The sequence below is a fragment of the Pristiophorus japonicus genome, chromosome 14 (assembly GCF_044704955.1).
Source record: "Pristiophorus japonicus isolate sPriJap1 chromosome 14, sPriJap1.hap1, whole genome shotgun sequence".
In the NCBI taxonomy this organism is placed as follows: domain Eukaryota; kingdom Metazoa; phylum Chordata; class Chondrichthyes; family Pristiophoridae; genus Pristiophorus; species Pristiophorus japonicus.
Genome location: NC_091990.1, coordinates 78,497,597 through 78,517,794, shown reverse-complemented (window position 1 = coordinate 78,517,794; position 20,198 = coordinate 78,497,597). Strand labels below are relative to the sequence as shown.

Genomic DNA, 20,198 nt, shown 5'->3' with positions numbered 1-20,198 from the left:
TCGCAGCATAGAGGTTTCGGCAAGTACTGTACACAAAGTAACGTAGTTTTCAGGCAGGAATGCATATGGCAGAACATACACGCCTACAGCTGTACAACCTCAGATGACCCAGAGTCCGCCATCAAACGTTAATGTGAGGCAGTTAATACCTTGTTGGTGCTGCGGAGGTGATCATCGAGCCCATCAATGCTGCTTCAAACACAATGTGTGCAAAGGCTGTGGAACAATGGGACACCTCCAGCGAATGTGCAGACGAGCTGCAAACCCTGCAAACCACCACGTTGCAGAGGAGGATCGATCCATGGCAGATCAAACTGAACTAGAGACTCGAACCGAGGAGGCAAAAATGTACGGAATACACACCTTCACCACAAAATGTCCACCGATCTTGCTAAAAGTATCCATGGAACTGGACACGGGTGTGAGTCAGTCTACCATGAGCAAAAAGGCCTTCGACAGGCTGTGGTGCAACAAATCACACAGGCCCAAGCTTAGCCCCATTCACACCAAGCTAAGAACTTACACTAAAGAGCTGATCCCTGTAATTGGCAGTGCAGCAGTAACAGTCTCCTATGATGGAGCAGTGCACAAACTACCACTATGGATTGTACCAGGAGATGGCCCCACACTGTTCGGCAGAAGCTGGCTGGGAAAAATCAGCTGGAACTGGGATGACATCCGAGCGCTTTCGTCCATCAACACCACCTCATGTGCCCAGGTTCTGAGCAAGTTCCCGTCGTTGTTTGAGCCAGGCATCGGAAGTTTCTCGGGGGCGAAGGTGCAGATCCACTTGGTTCCCGGGACACGACCCATCCATCACAAGGCATATGTGGTGCCATATATGATGCGAGAGAAAGTGGAAATTGAGCTGGACAGGCTGCAGCGAGAAGGCATCATCGTGACGGTGGAGTTCAAGTGAGCCAGTCAGATTGTTCCGGTTCTCAAAGGCGATGGCAGAGTCAGAATTTGTGGGGACTATTTTTTCGTTCCAGGACCAGCACCCGCTACCCAAGGCAGACAACCTATTTGCGACCCTGCCTGGAGGAAAGACATTCACCAAGTTGGACCTGATCTTGGCCTACATGACGCAGGAGCTGGCGGAATCTTCGAAAGGCCTCACCTGCATCGACACGGAAAAAGGTCTGTTCATCTACAACAGATGCCCATTTGGGATTCGATCGGCCGCGGCAATTTTTCAAAGGAACATGGAGAGCCTGCTAAAGTTAGTTCCGCGCACCGTGGTTTTCCAGGACGACATACTGGTCACAGGTCGAGACACCATCGAACACTTGACGAACCTGGAAGAGGTTCTAAGTCGGCTAGATCGCGTGGGACTCGGGTTGAAACGCTTGAAGTGTATTTTCCTGGCGCCAGAGGTCGAGTTCTTAGGAAGAAGAATTGCGGCAGACGGCATCAGACCCACCGACACCACGACGGAGGCCATCAAGAACGCGTTGAGACCACAGAACGTGACGGAGCTGCAGTCATTCCTGGGACTCTTCAACTATTTTGGTAATTTCCTACCCGGGTTAAGCACCTTGCTGGAATCCCTACATGTGTTGCTATGCAAGGGAGATGACTGGGTATGGGGGAAATCACAAGAGGCTGCTTGTGATGCGTCTTCGAACGGGGTCGGGTGCGCGTTACAAAAAGCAAACGAATCGGGAACATTGCAACCGGTTGCCTATGCGTACAGGAGTTTGTCCAAGGCCGAAAGGGCCTACAGCATGATTGAAAAAGCTCTGGCATGCGTTTACGGGGTGAAAAAAATGCACCAGTATCTGTTTGGTCTCAGATTTGAGCTAGAAACTGACCATAAGCCGGTCATATCACTATTTTCAGAGAGCAAAGGGATTAATGCCAATGCCTCTGCCCGCATCCAAAGATGGGCGCTCACACTATCTGCATATAACTATGTAATCCGCCACAGACCAGGCACAGAGAACTGCGCTGATGCTCTCAGTCGGCTACCACTGCCCACCACTGGGGTGGAAATGGCACAGCCTGCAGACTTGCTCTTGGTAATGGATGCATTTGAAAACGAAAAGTCACCCGTTACGGCCCACCAGATCAGGACCTGGACCAGCCAGGATCCTTTACTGTCCCTTGTAAAAAAAACTGTTTCCTCCATGGGAGCTGGTACAGCGTTCCAGCGGAGATGCAAGAGATCAAGCCGTTCCAGTGGCGCAAAGATGAAATGTCCATACAGGTGGACTCTCTTTTGTGGGGTAATCGCGTGGTTTTGCCCAAGAAAGGCAGGGAAACGTTCATACGCGACCTACAGTTCATACAGTACCCACCCAGGCATAGTAATGATGAATGCTATAGCCAGATCCCATGTGCGGTGGCCCTGCATGGATTCAGATTTGGAGTCATGCAAGCGCCAATGCAACACTTGCTCTCAACTGAGCAATGGACCCAGAGAGGCACCGATAAGTTTGTGGTCAAGGCCCTCCAAACCGTGGTCTAGGATCCACGTTGACTTTGCGGGCCCGTTTCTCGGCAAAATGTTTTTGGTTGTTGTGGATGCTTATTCAAAATGGATTGTGTGTAATAATGTCTGTAAGCAAGTCCACTGCCACCATCGAAAGCTTACGAGCCATGTTCGCCATGCATGGCCTGCCTGATGTCCTTGTCAGTGACAATGGGCCATGCTTCACCGTGCTTCAGGAATTAATGGGATCAAGCACGTCACAATTGCCCCATTCAAGCCCGCATCAAACGGTCAAGCAGAACGGGCAGTCCAAATCATCAAGCAAAGCTTAAAACGTGTGTCGGAAGGCTCCCTGCAGACCCACCTGTCCTGAGTCTTGCTCAGCTACCGCACCAGACCCCACTCATTCACCAGGGTTCCCCCAGCCGAGCTGCTCAGAACAAGGCTCTCACTTGTCCACCCTGATCTCCATGATCACGTCGAGGGCAGGCGGCATCAACAAAGCATGTACCATGATCGTGCAAACTTGTCACGCGACATTGAAGTCAATGACCCTGTATTTGTACTCAACTAGAGATATGGTCCCAAATGGCTTGCTGGCATCGTCATAGCCAAAGAAGGGAATAGGGTGTTTCAGGTCAAACTTACTAATAGACTAACTTGCAGAAAGCATTTGTACCAAACCAAACTGCAATTTACAGACAGCCACGAGCAACCCGAAGAGGACGCCACCAACTTCGACCCTCCAACACACACACAAGTGGCAACTGACATCTGTAGACATGAAGTAAGTGTGACCTTAGCTCCTTTATTCAAACTCCAGAGTATTGGTACAGCATGGGATCCCTTGGGACTCCAACATGTATGCCCTCTGGTGACTGTATGATACAGGTTACCTCAGGTTTCATACATAACATCACTCCCTCGCAAAGTCAACAGTACACTTATTTACAGGGTGAGGCGATCTGGAGCTTTTCGCTCCCTTGTCGATCGTCTCGGTACAAATGCAACTAAATTCACCATCCCCAGCAGCCCGGCAAGGCCAGCTGCCCAGCAGCCCAACGAAGAAGCAACCAACTCACCCACACCTGCATTTCTACCGAGACGATCGACAAGGGAGCGAAAAACCCCGGATCGTCTCACCCTGTAAATAAGTGTACGATTGACTTTGGGAGGGAGTGATGTTATGTATGAAACCCGAGGTAACCTGTATCATACTGCCACCAGAGGGCATACATGTTGGAGTCCCAAGGGATCCCAGCATCCCTTGGGAGCACTGTATATAAGCAGGCCTCCCATGCTGTACCAACACTCTGGAGTTTGAATAAAGGAGCTAAGGTCACACTTACTCATGTCTCCAGTACTCAGTTACATTACTTTATTATGAGCTTAACAGAGAGTACATAGCATGGAAGAAAAGCAACATGACGAAGAGATACACGTCATCAGGAGCACGAGAGTACCTAACAGCGATTCGAAAAGTATCATCATCCACGTAGATGTTGCAGGAACCAAGCTACCCATGGAAATCGATACCGACGCACCTGAGAGTGTAATACTGGAATCGCTATATCTCGACAAGTTGCGTGATTTCCCTTTGGAGAAACCCAAGATAGAGCTGCGAGGCTACTCAGGAGAGAACATTCCTGTGATAGTGTAATGTAACGCCTCGGTTTAAAAAAGGGGGCAGACAACAGGCAGGTAACTATAGGCCGGTTAGTTTAACATCTGTAGTGGGGAAAATGCTTGAAGCTATCATTAAGGAAGAAATAGCGGGACATCTAGATAGGAATAGTGCAATCAAGCAGACGCAACATGGATTCATGAAGGGGAAATCATGTGTAACTAATTTACTGGAATTCTTTGAGGATATAACGAGCATGGTGGATAGAGGTGTACTGATGGATGTGGTGTATTCAGATTTCCAAAAGGCATTCGATAAGGTGCCACACAAAAGGATACTGCAGAAGATAAAGGTACGCGGAGTCAGAGGAAATGTATTAGCATGGATCGATAATTGGCTGGCTAACAGAAAGCAGAGAGTCGGGATAAATGGGTCCTTTTCGGGTTGGAAATCGGTGGTTAGTGGTGTACCACAGGGATCGGTGCTGGGACCACAACTGTTTACAATATATATAGATGACCTGGAAGAGGGGACAGAGTGTAGTGTAACAAAATTTGCAGATGACACCAAGATTAGTGGGAAAGCGGGTTGTCTAGAGGACACAGAGAGGTTGCAAAGAGATTTAGATAGGTTAAGCGAATGGGCTAAGGTTTGGCAGATGGAATACAATGTTGGAAAATGTGAGGTCATCCACCTTGGGAAAAAAAAACAGTAAAAGGGAATATTATTTGAATGGGGAGAAATTACAACATGCTGCAGTGCAGAGGGACCTGGGGGTCCTTGTGCATGAATCCCAAAAAGGTTAGTTTGCAGGTACAGCAGGTAATCAGGAAGACGAATGGAATGTTGGCCTTCATTGCGAGAGGGATGGAGTACAAAAGCAGGGAGGTCCTGCTGCAACTGTACAGGGTATCGGTGAGGCCGCACCTGGAGTACTGCGTGCAGTTTTGGTCACCTTACTTAAGGAAGGATATACTAGCTTTGGAAGGGGTACAGAGACGATTCACTAGGCTGATTCCAGAGATGAGTGGGTTACCTTATGATGATAGATTGAGTAGACTGGGTCTTTACTCGTTGGGAGTTCAGAAGGATGAGGGGTGATCTTATAGAAACATTTAAAATAATGAAGGGGATAGACAGGATAGAGGTAGAGAGGTTGTTTCCACTGGTCGGGGAGACTAGAACTAGGGGGCACAGCCTCAAAATACGGGGGAGCCAATTTAAAACCGAGTTGAGAAGGAATTTCTTCTCCCAGAGGGTTGTGAATCTGTGAAATTCTCTGCCCAAGGAAGTAGTTGAGGCTAGCTCATTGAATATATTCAAATCACAGATAGCTAGATTTTTAACCAATAAGATAATTAAGGGTTATGGGGAGCGGGCGGGTAAGTGGAGCTGAGTCCACGGCCAGATCAGCCATGATCTTGTTGGGTGGTGGAGCAGGCTCGAGGGGCTAGAAGGCCTACTCCTGTTCCTAATTCTTATGTTCTTATGAATGTTGGGGAAGTCCAGAACCAGGGGTCACAGTCTAAGGATAAGGGGTAAGCCATTTAGGACCGAGATGAGGAGAAACATCTTCACCCAGAGAGTGGTGAACCTGTGGAATTCTCTACCACAGAAAGTTGTTGAGGCCAATTCACTAAATATATTCAAAAAGGAGTTAGATGTCGTCCTTACTACTAGGGGGATCAAGGGGTATGGCGAGAAAGCAGGAATGGGGTACTGAAGTTGCATGTTCAGCCATGAACTCATTGAATGGCGGTGCAGGCTCGAAGGGCCGAATGGCCTACTCCTGCACCTATTTTCTATGTTTCTATAGGTCGTATCACCGTACCGGTGAAATACAAGGATCAATTTCAGAGTTTTCCTCTCTTAGTAGTGGCAGGAGACAAGCCTGCCTTACGAGGAAGAAATTGGTTGGGATCACTGAGACTGGATTGGAATGAGATTTTCCGTGTTGAAACGAGATTTGCATCGAAGGATGATGTCATCAAGAAGTATCTGAAGATGTTCTGTCAAACAGGCAGTCCGATCCAAGGCTTCAAGGAGAGTGTCAGAGTACAGAAGGTTGCTAGATCGGTTTACTGCAAACCACATCCTGTACCATATGCACTCGAGGAGAAAGTTGAGCAAGAACTCAAAAGACTAGACTGAGGGCTAGAATTTCTTATCAGTCCACCAGCGCCCGATTGCCGCCCAAAAGACCGCTAAGATTGGGAAGATTATCGTCGGCGAAAACTACCCCCCCAAAAAATAAAAAAATCCGCCGAGCGAAAAACAGGGGGTTTGTACCCCCATTCTGGGCAGAAAAGTGCAATTTTGGGTCGATTGGGCGGTCCCTAAACAAAATGGGCGATAAATTTAAACCAATAAAAATTTATCCCGAGGCTGCGGGTTGGGCCAACTCCAGAAAAACAATAAAAATAATTTTTCAAAAAACATCACCTAAAACATCAAAAAAATATTCCCAAGACACTGTGAAACGAAATAATCACAACAGATTTTAAAAATAATTGGTAAACCAATTACTAACCTTTTTCTTGCAGAGCTCCGCTGATCCTCATGGGCGTGCATGCCGGCGGTCCGCTCCCCAGCTGTACCTCAAAACTGCCGGCGTAACTCAGGTAAGGAATTTCTCGCTCACCTGATTACCGCCCACAATGGCCAAAACCGCTCAGAAACCGGGCGGTAAGCCATTGCAAATTCCAGTCCTGAGAACATTATCTCTAAGATAGCTCTATGTAATTGAGCTACAGCCATTGTTATGCAAGAACATAAGAAATAGGAACAGGAGTAGGCCATACGGTCCCTCGAGCCTGCTCCGCCATTCAATAAGATCGTGGCTGATCGATCAGGGACTCAGCTCCACTTCCCCACCCGCTCCCCATAGCCCCTTATCATTTAAGAAACTGTCTATTTCTGTCTTAAATTTATTCAATGTCCCAGCTTCCACAGCTTTCTGAGGCAGCGAATTCCAGATTTACAACCCTCTGAAAGAAGAAATTTCTCCTCATCTCTATTTTAAATGGGCGTCCCCTTATTCTAAGATCATGCCCTCTAATTCTAGTCTCCATCAGTGGAAACATCCTCTCTGCATCCACCTTGTCAAGCCCCCTCATGATCTTATACATTTTGATAAGATCACCTCTCATTCTTCTGAATACCAATGAGTAGAGGCCCAATCTACTCAACCTTTCCTCATAATTCAACCCCCTCATCCCCAGAATCAACCTAGTGAACCTTCTCTGAACTGCCTCCAAAGCAAATATGGAAACCAAAATTGCACGCAGTATTCCAGGTGTGGCCTCACCAATACTTTATATAGCTATAACAAGACTTCCCTGCTTTTATACTCCATCCCCTTTGCAATAAAGGCCAAGATACCACTGGCCTTCCTGATCACTTGCTGTACCTGCATACTAGCCTTTTGTGTTTCATGCACAAGTACTCCAGATCCCGCTGTAATGCGGCACTTTGCAATCTTTCTCTATTTAAATAATAACTTGCTCTTTGATTTTTTTCTGCCAAAGTGCATGACCTCACACTTTCCTACATTATACTCCATCTACCAAATTTTTGCCCACTCACTTAGCCTAACTATGTCCTTTTGCAGATTTTGTGTGTCCTCCTCACACATTGTTTTTCCTCCCATCTTTGTATCATCAGCAAACTTGGCTACGTTACACTCGGCCCCTTCTTCCAAGTCATTAATATAGATTGTACCTAAGTCAGATGGTAAGCTAAGATTGTGTGGTGATTATAAAGTAACCATAAATGAGGTTATAGAGGGTAATCTCCCCAATACATTGCCAAGATTTGTTCATAACGCTGACAGGTGATCAGATCTTCTCAAAGTTAGATCTCACAAATGCCTGCTTAAAGCTTGAACTAGATGAGGAGTCCAAGTCATGCTTGACAATAAATTCTCATCTAGGCCTAAATCAATTTAATAGGCTACCATTTGGATTGTCTTCCGTTCCCGCCATGTCTCAAGGGGTGATGAACCAGATTTTGTAAGGCATTGAAGGGGTAGTATGTTATTTAGATGACATACTCATTTCAGCACCAAACAAGCAAATCCATAACATTGATGTCCTCAAACGGCTAGAGAAGCACAGAGTACGAGTGACTGCTCGCAAGTGAGAGTTATTTCAAAACTCAGTGGAATACTTAGGTCAGAGTAGGCAAAGATGGTTTACATCCAACCAAGGGAAAGCTGGATGCAATTAGAAATGTACCCACTTCCAAGAATGTCAGTGAACTTCGATCATTTTTGGGTCTTTTGAACTATTATGGGAAGTTCCTACCAAATTTGGCTGCAATGTTACATCCACTGAATGAGCTGTTGAAAAAACAAGTCTATTGGAAGTGGTCAGAAGAATGCATCACAGCATTCAAGGAGTGTAAAAGGCAGTTGTTAGAAAGCACCATGTTAGTTCACTATGACGTATCTAAGGAGATCAAGCTAGCATGTGACACCTCTCCGTATGGAGTTGGGGCAGTGATCTCTCATGTACTACATAGTGTGGAGGAGAGACCAATTGCTTTTGCTTCAGGCGCTCTTCGTGCCAGTGAGAGTAATTATGTGCAAATCGAAAGGGAAGCCTTGGCATTAATTTTTGGGGTTAAGAAGTTCCACAAATACTTATATGGTCGTAAGTTTACCATCGTTATGGACCATAAGCCCCTGACAACAATCCTCTATCCAAAGTCCCCAGTTCCAACCTTAGCTGCAGCCCGAATGCAGAGATGGGCTTTGATTTTGTCAGCATATACATTTGATATTGAATACAGACAATCAGCTGATCACAGTAATGCTGATGCTATGTCCAGCTTGCTTCCCCATCACAAGTTACACCCAATAGGAAAGAAGTGTTCTATTTTTCATACATTGATGAACTGCCAGTCACAGTTGAAGAGATTGGTAGAGCAACCAAACGTGGCCCAGTTATGTCAAAGGTGTATGATTACATCGCAAATGGCTGGCCAAACCAAGTAACAGACAATGATATTCATCCATTCTTCATTCGTAGGAATGAATTGTCCGTGGACAAAGATTGTATCATGTGGGGTGCAAGAGTGTTTATTCCAAATAAACTCAGGTCTAAGTTATTCGGAGATCTTCATGAACAAGACCTGGGAATGTGCTTGACCAAGAGTTTTGCATGCAGTTACTTATGGTGGCCAGATCTAGATAACGATATAGAGTACATTCTTAGTCAATGTACAACATGTCAATCGGTAAGCAAGAAACCAAATCAGTACTATTACAGCCATGGAAATGGCCTCCCAGGGTGTGGCAAAGGTTACATATTGATTTTGCTGAACTAGAAGGACAACAATTGTTCATTGTGATTGATAGCCATTCGAAATGGGTAGACATGTTTCCAATGCGGAAAACAACAAGTAAAACACTAGATAATTCACAAAAATTATTTTCTTCATCTGGTCTCCCAGACGAGATTGTCCCCGATAATGGGCCACAACTTTCTTCAGAAGAATTTGCACAGTTCACGAGCAGAAATGGTGTGAAACGTATCAATGTTTCACCGTACCACCCTGCTTCAAATGGTGCAGCAGAGCACACAGTACAAATTGTAAAATGTGCCCTCATCAAGAAAATATTGGATCCAAATCCAAAGAAACGGCAGTTGTTGTTGGACCACAAATTGGCTAATTTTCTGATTACTTATCGTAATACTCCTCATCGTAATACTGGTAGAACACTAGCAGAGTTGTTTCTCAAAATGACAGCCATGAACGAGGTTCTTCTTGTTAAAGCCAAACTTGGCACAGTCCGTAGAAGAGAAACAATTAAGACAGAAAGAGAATCATGATAGAGGTAGAGTAAGAGAGAGAAGTGTGAAATTAAATTGGAAGGCGAGAGTGAAGAACCATCACCATAAATGGTTAAAGTAGTCACCAGGAAGCATGGTCAAGATATGTGGTCTTCGCACATATTTGATCAAGGTGTTTGATCATGGACAGGTTAGATTTGTTTCCATTGATCATATTTTTCCTACAGATGAGGAAGGAGTTGAAAGTTGGAATGATTCGATTATTTCTGACTCATCAGATAGACTTGTTACAAGTACCAGTAGCACATCCTACATCAGATGTACTAGAAACAAGTCCAAGAGACAGTCAGAATTTAAGTCTGAGTCCAAGTCATGCAGACAAAGTGTCTGAAGCTGGACAGAGTTCAAATGTAGATCAAGGGTTAACCTTGGAGGGAAACTCTCCTCAGGCTCAGCCGAGAATGAGTCTAAGTTCAACACCATGTTTGGAAAGTTATGTTCGAGAGCGAAAGTATCCTCTTCAAAACAGAAAACAAGTGGATACATTTCATTTGTAAATTTGGTAAAATAACTCCATGGGCTAGATTTTCCACTTTTTTTGCCTGCTTAACGCCCACTTAACATCCATTTTACCGCTGAAATGACGTATATCGCCCATTTAGCCACAAAATGGAAACTGACGGGCATTTTTCAGAAACTTATCGCCGAGCGTTACTTTCCCCATGTGCGTAATGCCGTGAAAAAATAATACCGCCCGCCCACTTTTTGGGGGCGGAAGCATTAGAATGGGCGAAATCAACACCCATAATATCACCCAGCGTTAGTTTCCGCACGGAATTAACGCCGAGATTTAATAATACTGACCGCCCACTTTTTTTTGTCGTAAAGATCACATTTGCCGAAACTAACACCCAGGAGATCGCCCAGCATCACTTTCACCACCTCGCATACATATCGTCCACAATATCGCTCATCCAAAAAACCGCCTAGAAAAAGTGGAACTAACCTGAACTAATCACAGCGTTATGGACGCCATGTTCTACATCACGTCGCATCATTTAAAAGGCTGCTCTGCTTCAACCTCGGGGGAGTTTGGATGTACTCTGGAGGTGATGTGAACATCTGTATAGACATCTTTATCATACTGTGAATGACTGGAATTTAATAGATGTCTTCGTCGGGACATTCATTCTTTGTGACCAATCGGTGGAAAACCGATGGGGCCTGTCCTTTCTCACCTTCTCTTGATGACCAATTACGTGCTGCAGACTCAAGATAGCCGAAGGTACGCTCCATAGCATTATGTGCCCAATGCAAGATGTGCCAGACTGATGAGGAGGACCAGATGATACACCCCTCTCAAGTACAGGGACAAGCGGTCTTACCTCGACTTGCCCAACACTAACTGCCTTCGGAGACTGCGCTTCCACAAATTGGTTATCACTGAGGTATGCCAGCTCATAAGGGGAGACCTGCAGCCTGCCAGCACCATCAGTACTGCACTGTCCGTCGAAGTCAAAGTCACCGCGGCACTGTCGTTCTATGCATCGAGTTCTTTTTAGGCCTCAGCTGACGACATTTGCGGTCTGTCTCAGCATGCCACACATCGCTGCATTAGACAGGTCACTGAAGTCCTGTACGCATGCAGGAGGGACTTGATCAGCTTCCCTATGACCAGGGAGGCACAGATTGAGAGGGCTCTAGGATTCTCCAGAATTGCAAACTTCCCAAAGGTGCAGGGAGCAATAGACTGTATGCACATCGCGATACGGGCACCTTTTCAGGATGCAGAGGTTTTCAGGAACCGCAAGGGAATCCACTCCCTAATTTGTTGTCGACCACCAGCAAATTAGAATGGCAGTGAATGCTACATTTCCGGGCAGCATCCATGATGCTCACATCCTTTGAGATAGCACTGTATCTGACTTGTTTAACAATCAGCCACAAGGTCAATGCTGGATGCTTGGTGTCAAAGGATATGGCCTCGCCACCTGGCTGATGACACCCCGCGTGACACCCACACCAAAGCCGAGAGGCGATACGAGATCAACAGAGCCACTTGCAATATCATGGAGAAAACCATTGGAGTGCTTATGCAGTGCCTGGACCACTCAGGAGGCGAGCTCCAATACCGCCCTGAGCCGGTAGCTCAATTCGTGGTGGTGTGTTCCATGCTGCACAACTTGGCTATCAGGAGGGGACAAGAATTGCCTGATGAGTCTGACAGTCCACCTCACCAGAGAGAGGAAGAGGAGGATGAGGAGGCAGACGCTGACATCGGCCCAATCAGGCTGACGCTGAAGTCATGCCCCCGCCCCCCTGTAGATCGCATGAAAGGACCCATGGTATGATGATAGCTGCAAGAGCCTTACGTCAGAGCTCATCAATGACACTTTGCCTGAAAGAATGTTGGTGTTATTTACAAAGCTGACACACTGCTGGGTGTGTAGGTCATACATTAATGGTGGGTATCACCTTGGTGACAGTTAAAGTTTAAGTTGATTGAAGTTGATTGCAATTATACCCTTTGATGTTAAGGAATCACCAGTGTGTAACGGTGCAGCTATCTGAGCCAATGCGCAACAAGGTTTTGTTAAACAACATTTAAATTGAACATTTGTCTGAAATCATAAGTATTTCTATAAAAACCAACCCCCCCCCCCCACTTCTCCTCCCCACCTCTATCCCTTCCCCTTCTGACTCCAAGCCGCCTGGCTGAGGAGCTCCTCAGGCGATGCTTCATTGGGGGTGGGGGATGAAGACCGAACCACTGCTCGGACGGATACGGGAGAGGACGGTCCCGAGGTGAGAACATGCTCCGAGCCAGAAGCAAGATGTTGCTCCTGGCTCTCATGTGTGGTTGGCAATGGAGGTGCGGTACCTTGAGGTGCAGTGCGGCGCTCCGGGACCACTGGGAGCCCTCTGCCACCAGTGTTCCTGGCTACCAGCTCCAGGGCATCCTCCATCCCTTCCATGTTATATCTTATTTGTTGGACAAAAACTCTGTGCCAACTATGTTCTTGGTGCTTAGTAGGCTTTTTGCTGCTGGTGAATCTCCCTCGTGCCTCCCACAACAGCCAAACAAGCACACACCACAGCCACACATGCTTTCTGTCCCGCTCAGCTCCCTCCCTGTCTCTTCTGCGCATGTCATGATGACCCTTGACCTCCTGAATCACGGGAAACGACCGTTGCCATGCCTTTGCCAAGGATGGCGACACTTTACGGCAGAAAGTCAAAGATTTAACGCTGCAGCCCATTTTATATCGCTCACGGTAATGCCCAATTTCAAAAATGGAGACTAGGTGCTTTGAGAATGGGCGAGAAGCCGGTGATCTGAAAACCCATTTTTAACACCCACACTGGAAATAACGCCCATTTTTGGGCGATCTGCACAAAAGTGTAAAATCTAGCCCATATCTTTTGTTATAACCATGCAAGTTATGAATGATGATTATTTTGTTATAATTATTTCTTCATTAAGGAGGGAGAAGTGTAATATATAGGTTCATCTAGTGGACTACTGTAGTAATGCAATTGCTCATGTATAATAATAAAAGGTCAGGTCACCAATAATAAAGAGTTGAAGCCATCTTGTAAGTGTGCGTTTGTAATGTCGTAGAGAAGATAACACAGTTGTGGCAACTAAAAAGTAGCTACATTAATTCTTTAAAAAAAAATCAAACTGCTACACTTGGTTACATTAATGGGTACTGTACTAACAGTCGACCTCGCCCTCCAGGATCTACGGCTGTGGGAGCGGAGACAGCAAGAAAGGCTGGAACATGTGGCCAGAGTGTGGAGGAGTGCCATAAGGGCTCTGTACAAGCCTTACACTACAAGTATATTCCGAGAGCACTTCTCCCACCAATTAAGCAAGGAGCAGACAACACTTCTTCACCAAGGAGGTGGTCACAGAACTCTTCCACCTCCGGCAACCAAACCTCCAGCCTCAGATCAGGATGACCACGACTCTCTCAGTAGCACCAAAGGTAACTGTGGCCCTCAATTTCTTTACCAGTGGATCCTCCCAGTCTGCAACAGGAGACATAGCTAATATCTCGCACTTTGCCGTCCATCACTGCATCTGGGAGGTCACAGAGGCTCTCTATAGTTGGAGAAGGGTCTATATTTCCTTCCCCATCGCCAGAGAGAAGCAGCACAAGTGTGCATGTGGCTTTGCCAATATGGTGGGATTCCCCATGGTGCAGGGCGCCATTGACTGTACACACGTGGCATTGCGGGCACCGCATAACAATCCTGACATCTTCCGTAACCGATACCACTCACTTAATGTGCAGTTGGTGTGCAACCACAGACAACTTTTCCTTAATGTCAATGCCTGCTATCCTGACAGCAGTCACAATGTCTGCATCCTGCACCAGACTGATGTGCCAGCACTCTTCCAGAGACCATGTCAAGGTCGTGACTGGCTGGTCAAAGACAAGAGCTATCCGTTCTCCACCTGGCTCATGACTCCCCTCAATACTTCTGGCCAGCACTTATACAATGAGAGCCATGCTGTCACCAGGAACATCATCGTGCTGACCATCAGCCTGCTGAAGCAATGGTTCCACTACCTTGATCGCTCAGGTGGAGCTCTCCAGTACTCAGCTGAGCGGGTGGCCCATTTCGTGGTGGTCTGCTGCATGCTCCACACTTGGCCATCATGAGGGCCCAGCCCTTGCCACCACAAATTGCGGGACCACCGCAGGAGGAGAAAGAGAGAGAGGAGGAGGAGGAGGATAAGGAGGAGGAGGAACCGGAGAGGGAGGAAGCAGCTTCTCAATCGGCCTTTGAGAAAGGCGATCCGTGAGCGCCTCATCAGACTGCAGTTCGAATTAATTAAACCCCAGAACCACGTTGGCTTCATTCCATACCTGTTGCAGGCCATATCACAGTGCAAAGCTGAAATGAGACACTCCACAAAAGAATCTAAACTGAATGAATACATTCATCAATAGTCAGTGAACACATATTTACACCTAAAATATTAACTATTCATCCTTGTGCAATCCCTTAGGGGGAGAAAGTCAGGGTGTTTGTGCCTCTTGTTAGTGCCCCCGTGAGGTGCTAACAGGATGCAAACGACTTTTCACTTGGACGAGGTGCTGCTAGTGACTCCCGCGAAATTATGCGGGAGTTTAGTGGCGGCGGGAATCGGTAGCGCCCGCTCCGCTGTGCCAGTGATGATGATGTCATCACCGTGCGCAACAACCCGTTTTTGCCCCGGACCGAAAATTCAGTAGCGCATCATGAGGCTGCGCGTGCGATGCCAGCGGCAGCTTCAGGGGGTGAGTACCAGGATTTTTTTTAACGTGTTACACATCAACCAGCACACGGGCTCAACAGTAGCAAGGGTTGAACCAGGACGACTGGAGACCTGCTTTGCTGCACGGACCTAGTGCGCACACATATCACAGTGTGGGCAGGCCCGTGCTGCCCCTGGTATGCTCCACTGATCCACTGCCATTCCCCCAGGGCAACACCTCAGCATCCATAGTAATCTGCTGGAGCACAGACTGCAGGCCTGCTGTGACATCGTGAAAGCCCCAATTGACGGTGTTAGACCCAGCCACGATGGCATCAGTCACAGCTTGCATGGCATCAGGCTAAGACTGCATGAGAGCTGTCTGAGATTGGATGCCACCAAGTTTAGACCGCATTACAGCACTAGATATTGCATCGCTTCCGCCTGTGCTGCAATGGAAGATGCCAGATCGCTCATCACACGTGACATCAGGTCTGGGTTGCCACGCTCTTTCTGGGAGTTTATCATTCATTGCAGACTGGAAATGATGTGCGCAGAGCCTTGTGCAACGTTGAAGGTGGACTCCTCCACGCTCATCATTGTCGAGAGGCTCTCGGGCACCCTTGCCATTGCACCTATTATCTGCAAATATCTGAGCGAGTGTGGAACAATGTGTTTGGGTGGTGTGTCAGGTGTGAGATGTGGGTGTGAGTGTTGGTAGAGAGAGATTGTTGGTGAGTGCTGGGGTGTGGTGCTTTGGGCAGTGTGTGAAGATTGTGGTACAGATGGAGGTATGGAGCACTTGTTGAAGCCTTCAATCACCCTGACCACCCGACTGAGATTGATCTGCCTTGAGCACACCTGCTTTAGTCCTCCGGTTCCTTGTTGTGCTTCTCCTTGCTGAGGCAACTGCACAGCCAGCAATGCTGAGGTGCTGCAGTATCAATGAACCTCCCCTTTAATTACTGGGAAAAGCCTGTGGCAAAGATGAGTTGAGATTAGACTGCACCAGATATTCGTCTACCCTTTTAGTGTAACGCCAATGAGTTAGGCTTTTAAGACTTGAATTAGCGCTCCAATCATTTCTTTCAGCAGTGAGAATGAATTCTGCATGCAGTCTAAAGCATTAGCATCTGGCGCTAATTCTCCACTTTTCTAATGATACTGCCCGTTCCTGGGCTATAATGAATTTCTAGCATAGCATTCCTGATATAACTGCTTAGCATTACACCCTGTTCTCTTTAAACCTCTGGGGTCATAGTCTCAGGATAAGGGGTCGGTCATTCAGAACTGAAATGAGGTGAAATTTCTTCACTCAGAGGGTAGCAAATCTTTGGAATACTCTACCACAGAGGACTGTGGATGTTCAGTCACTGAGTAATTCAAGACGGAGATCAATAGATTTTTAGGCACTAAGGGAATCAAGGGATATGCAGGTAGGGCGGAAAAGTGCAGTTGATCTCATGATGATCTTATTGAATGGTGGAGCAGTTTCAAAGGGCCGAATTTCTTCTGTTCTTATGACTCACAATGAGCAATGCCATGGGAGAGTTGTTAGTACATAGTAATGCGCTTTGCACTACAGAATCTGACATGATTCTATTTATTTGTCTTGATAACTCTTTTTCAATTCCATTATGCGATGATTCAAACCTTTAGGCTCATCACTGAAAAGCAGTAAATTGTAGACTTACCATTTTCGACACTGAAGGAGCAAGGATTTTCATGATTATCTTTTCTGTTTGGGCAGCTCGCTCTGGTCTTCCAGGTATTTGCAAAGACAGCAGATGTTCCTTCCACAAGACCATTGGCTATTTTAAACTCATCATTAAGTACATTGTTAAAGTTTCCACAAAGACCTAAATAAATACAAACAAATTGTACGGTGTTTAATTATCACTGAGAACAATGAAGCATTTACGGCTATTACAATGGTTGGATAGTAAAGGGTACAACTAGGTTGTAATTTACCACAGATCAGGTTCTTGAAGACGAAATCCAGAGTTATGTAGAGTTGCATTACAGGCACTAACTGTACCTGGAGCTGCAGCCCAAAAGTAGTGTGGAAGATAACATGGAAATTTGAGGGCTTGAATATAGTGATGTTGGCTGTGAAAATAAGAGAGAAAAGTTAGACATTTAAGAACATATACAAGGGGCTAGAATTTCCACATTGAAAAATAGCTCAATTTTTTCATGCTATTTCCGATTAATGGCCGATTTTTTAAACGCCAAAACAGCGCCAAAAAAATAAGGCCCAAGTTCTGCCAAAAGTTTTAAAAATTTTGGCGTAGCGCTAAAATACCTGTTTTTAAGGGTAGAGATAAATTTTTTCGCGTTAAAAAAACCAAAAAAAAATTGCCAGTTTTTCATGTGATGGGTGTGCCCATGCATGCACAGTACACTTCCTGGTCCGGATCAGCCATTTTTAAAGACTATTGTAACTTACAGGAAATTTCTGAGTACTTCCACATAGGAGCTGCAAAATGAAAAATGGAATCTGATTTGGAAAGGAAAAGGGCCAGGAAGTTGAACCAAGACGCCAATGAGGCCCTGGTAGGCGCTGTGGCGAGAGGATGGCTGAAGTGGGGCAATAAGTCACACTGGACAAGTCAGACATGGAAAGTGTGTCCGATTGAAGCAGTCTTTGCAAAACCTAAGCCAAGAAACAAAATGTACATCTACACTGTCTCAAGGCCTCGTCAGATCCTTGATGTCTCCACAGAAGAGATAACTCAGGGATAGTTGTTTTCAAACCGACATATGAGCAAAACTGGTACCCAGTACAAGCAAAGGTCAAAACAGAGTGCGAGCATGAAGAGATAACATAACATTCCAAAGCTGCATAAACAACCTAGAAATGCATTGGGGAGAAAAGGTCCCAGGGGTAGGCGGGATATGAACCAGCTTCACCTGAATGACAAGGGGCTGTATCCATTCAAATCAATGCATGCCTCATATATTCAATGCCCGGCCATTATAGGCCGAGTAAATGTATAAAACCCCTGTGTGTTCTGCGTTCGTAGAGAAACAGGGACGGAGAATTCAGTCGGGACTGACTACGGCCTGTTTTCTCCCTTACAAGTAAAATAAACTTACGTGTGTTTGATTCCTAACAGACTGTGTCAAGGTTAATTATTTTAATCGCCACTTCAATGGCAAGAAGGGTCTTGGTAAACTTAAACCAGCAGCAATAGCTCAAGCTTGGGAATGCGTTGCTGAACAGGTCTCCTTAGTCGGGTCCATCAGGCGGACTGGTCAGCAGTGCCGGAAGAAGTGGCAGGACTTTTGCCAAGTAGTTAGAGTAAATAATGTTTTTATTTATACACTACAATTACTTGAATTGTAAATGTGACTATCTGTGTGTGCCACGACAGTAGAAGGCCCCTCTCTTAAAAATTTCTATTGCCAGCTTTGCAGAAGGTGTCTGACATCAACCAAGAGCAGACAAAAACTGATGGAGGTCCGCCCCCACAAACAGCCTTGGAAAGTAGAATCGCAGGTATTGGTGGGTCCCGAAGATCGACCACCTGTGCGGATGCTGGTCCCAGGTTGCAGAGACAGGGTAAGTCCTGCAAAATCCAGTCTGGGTTGCCACAAGTGGGCTATGCTTCAGTTTATGCGATGTACTCTCCATCAGCTACGCTTCAGTTTATGCGATGTACACTCCGTCGGCTATGCTTTGGTTTATGCGATGTACTCTCCGTCGGCTATGCTTCGGTTTATGCGATGTACTATCATTCGTCGTGGTCCTTCAAATGAGCCTGCGCTATGTGAGCCTACTCATGTCACTCTGCCCCCTCCCCTGCTGCTTACCATTCGTCAGTTCTGTTATATTTTGCAGATGTTGCACAGACATCCAATAACGAAGGACAAGACCCCACCACCTTCCCAGAAGCAGAAGTGTATGAGCCAGACGACCTCGGCCATACTGAACAACTTCCACAGGGCGATCAGGAGGAGAATGAGGAGGAGCACGAGCCCGACAATATCTTTCTGGTGGGGGAGGGGCTGTGGGGGAGGCGGAGGTGGCTGATCAGATGGTGATATTGCAATTGTTGGGAGTTGCAAGCCACAGATATACCAAACATTTTCAACAGCTCTACGCATGAGGGGACATATGTGGGTTGTCCATCCTCCGAGGTTGCAGGTCTCAGTGGATTGCAGGAAAGTACACCCAGGGCAGCAGCAGCCCCGTCTGCAAGGAGGAGGAGGAGGAGACCTGAACAGCGCTCTCCTGAAATGTAGGCCCCATGGGAGGTGGTCGACCTCATAGTAATGAGTGGGGAGAGCGTTCAGCTTACAAAATCGCTCCTTGAGGCCAAGGGTGGGATGAAGGGAATAATAGCAGCATACCTGCAGGCATTAGGGAGGGCATGTCGGGAGGAATAGCAGCATATCTGCAAGCATTAGGGAGGGCATGTCGGGAGGAATAGCAGCATATCTGCAAGCATTAGGGAGGGCATGTCGGGGGGAATAGCAGCATATCTGCAAGCATTAAGGGAGGGCATGTCGGGGGGAATAGCAGCATATCTGCAAGCATTAGGGAGGGCATGTCGGGAGGAATAGCAGCATATCTGCAAGCATTAGGGAGGGCATGTCGGGGGGAATAGCAGCATATCTGCAGGCATGCCAGACATAGTTTGCTGCAATGCGGGAACACACCCAGGCGGTCATTGCCCAGCGGCAATTGACGGTATCAAGTGATGCCACTCCCACTCCAATCCCACAGGCTGATCCACAGGCCGAAGTGGCCGAACCCGGGCCTTCCGGATTGTCGTCTCCTGGGTCTGTCCCCCAACAAGCGAAGTACCGTACCCAAGACACTAATAAGAAGCTTGGGCTCACCGGGAGTAGAGCTAAGCCTGTGGTAACAGACAAGGGCAAAGGCAAGAAGGGCAGGTGTTTAAATAAGGGGGTGGGGGAGAGGTGGCTGTAGCTGAAGTTTGTTTGCTGCTGTTGTTGTTTTGCTGTTCTTTTGTTCTCCTTTTATTGTTATTTAAGTGATGTTAATTTAAACGTTTAAAGTTTAATATGAATTTTTTAAATTAAAGTTAAGTACAAGTGTACAAATATTTAATAAACTGCAAATTA

General features: G+C 46.6%; 1 protein-coding gene and 1 long non-coding RNA gene across 11 annotated transcripts in view; one reads left to right on the top strand and one right to left on the bottom strand.

Annotated features, from left to right (window-relative positions):
- LOC139279954 (mucin-2-like) overlaps positions 1 to 20,198 on the bottom strand; it is a 242,283-nt gene that overhangs the window by 90,597 nt on the left and 131,488 nt on the right. For all 10 annotated transcript variants that reach the window (XM_070899303.1, XM_070899305.1, XM_070899304.1 and 7 more), the window contains 2 exons: positions 17,076 to 17,213; positions 16,799 to 16,963 (listed from right to left, as the gene is read on the bottom strand). In XM_070899303.1, coding sequence (XP_070755404.1) covers positions 16,799 to 16,963; positions 17,076 to 17,213 — 303 coding nt within the window. The remainder of the gene's footprint in view (positions 1 to 16,798; positions 16,964 to 17,075; positions 17,214 to 20,198) is intronic.
- LOC139279956 (uncharacterized) lies at positions 18,149 to 19,571 on the top strand. The gene is made up of 3 exons (XR_011596563.1): positions 18,149 to 18,408; positions 18,517 to 18,669; positions 18,949 to 19,571. It is a non-coding gene; the product is annotated as an uncharacterized lncRNA (long non-coding RNA).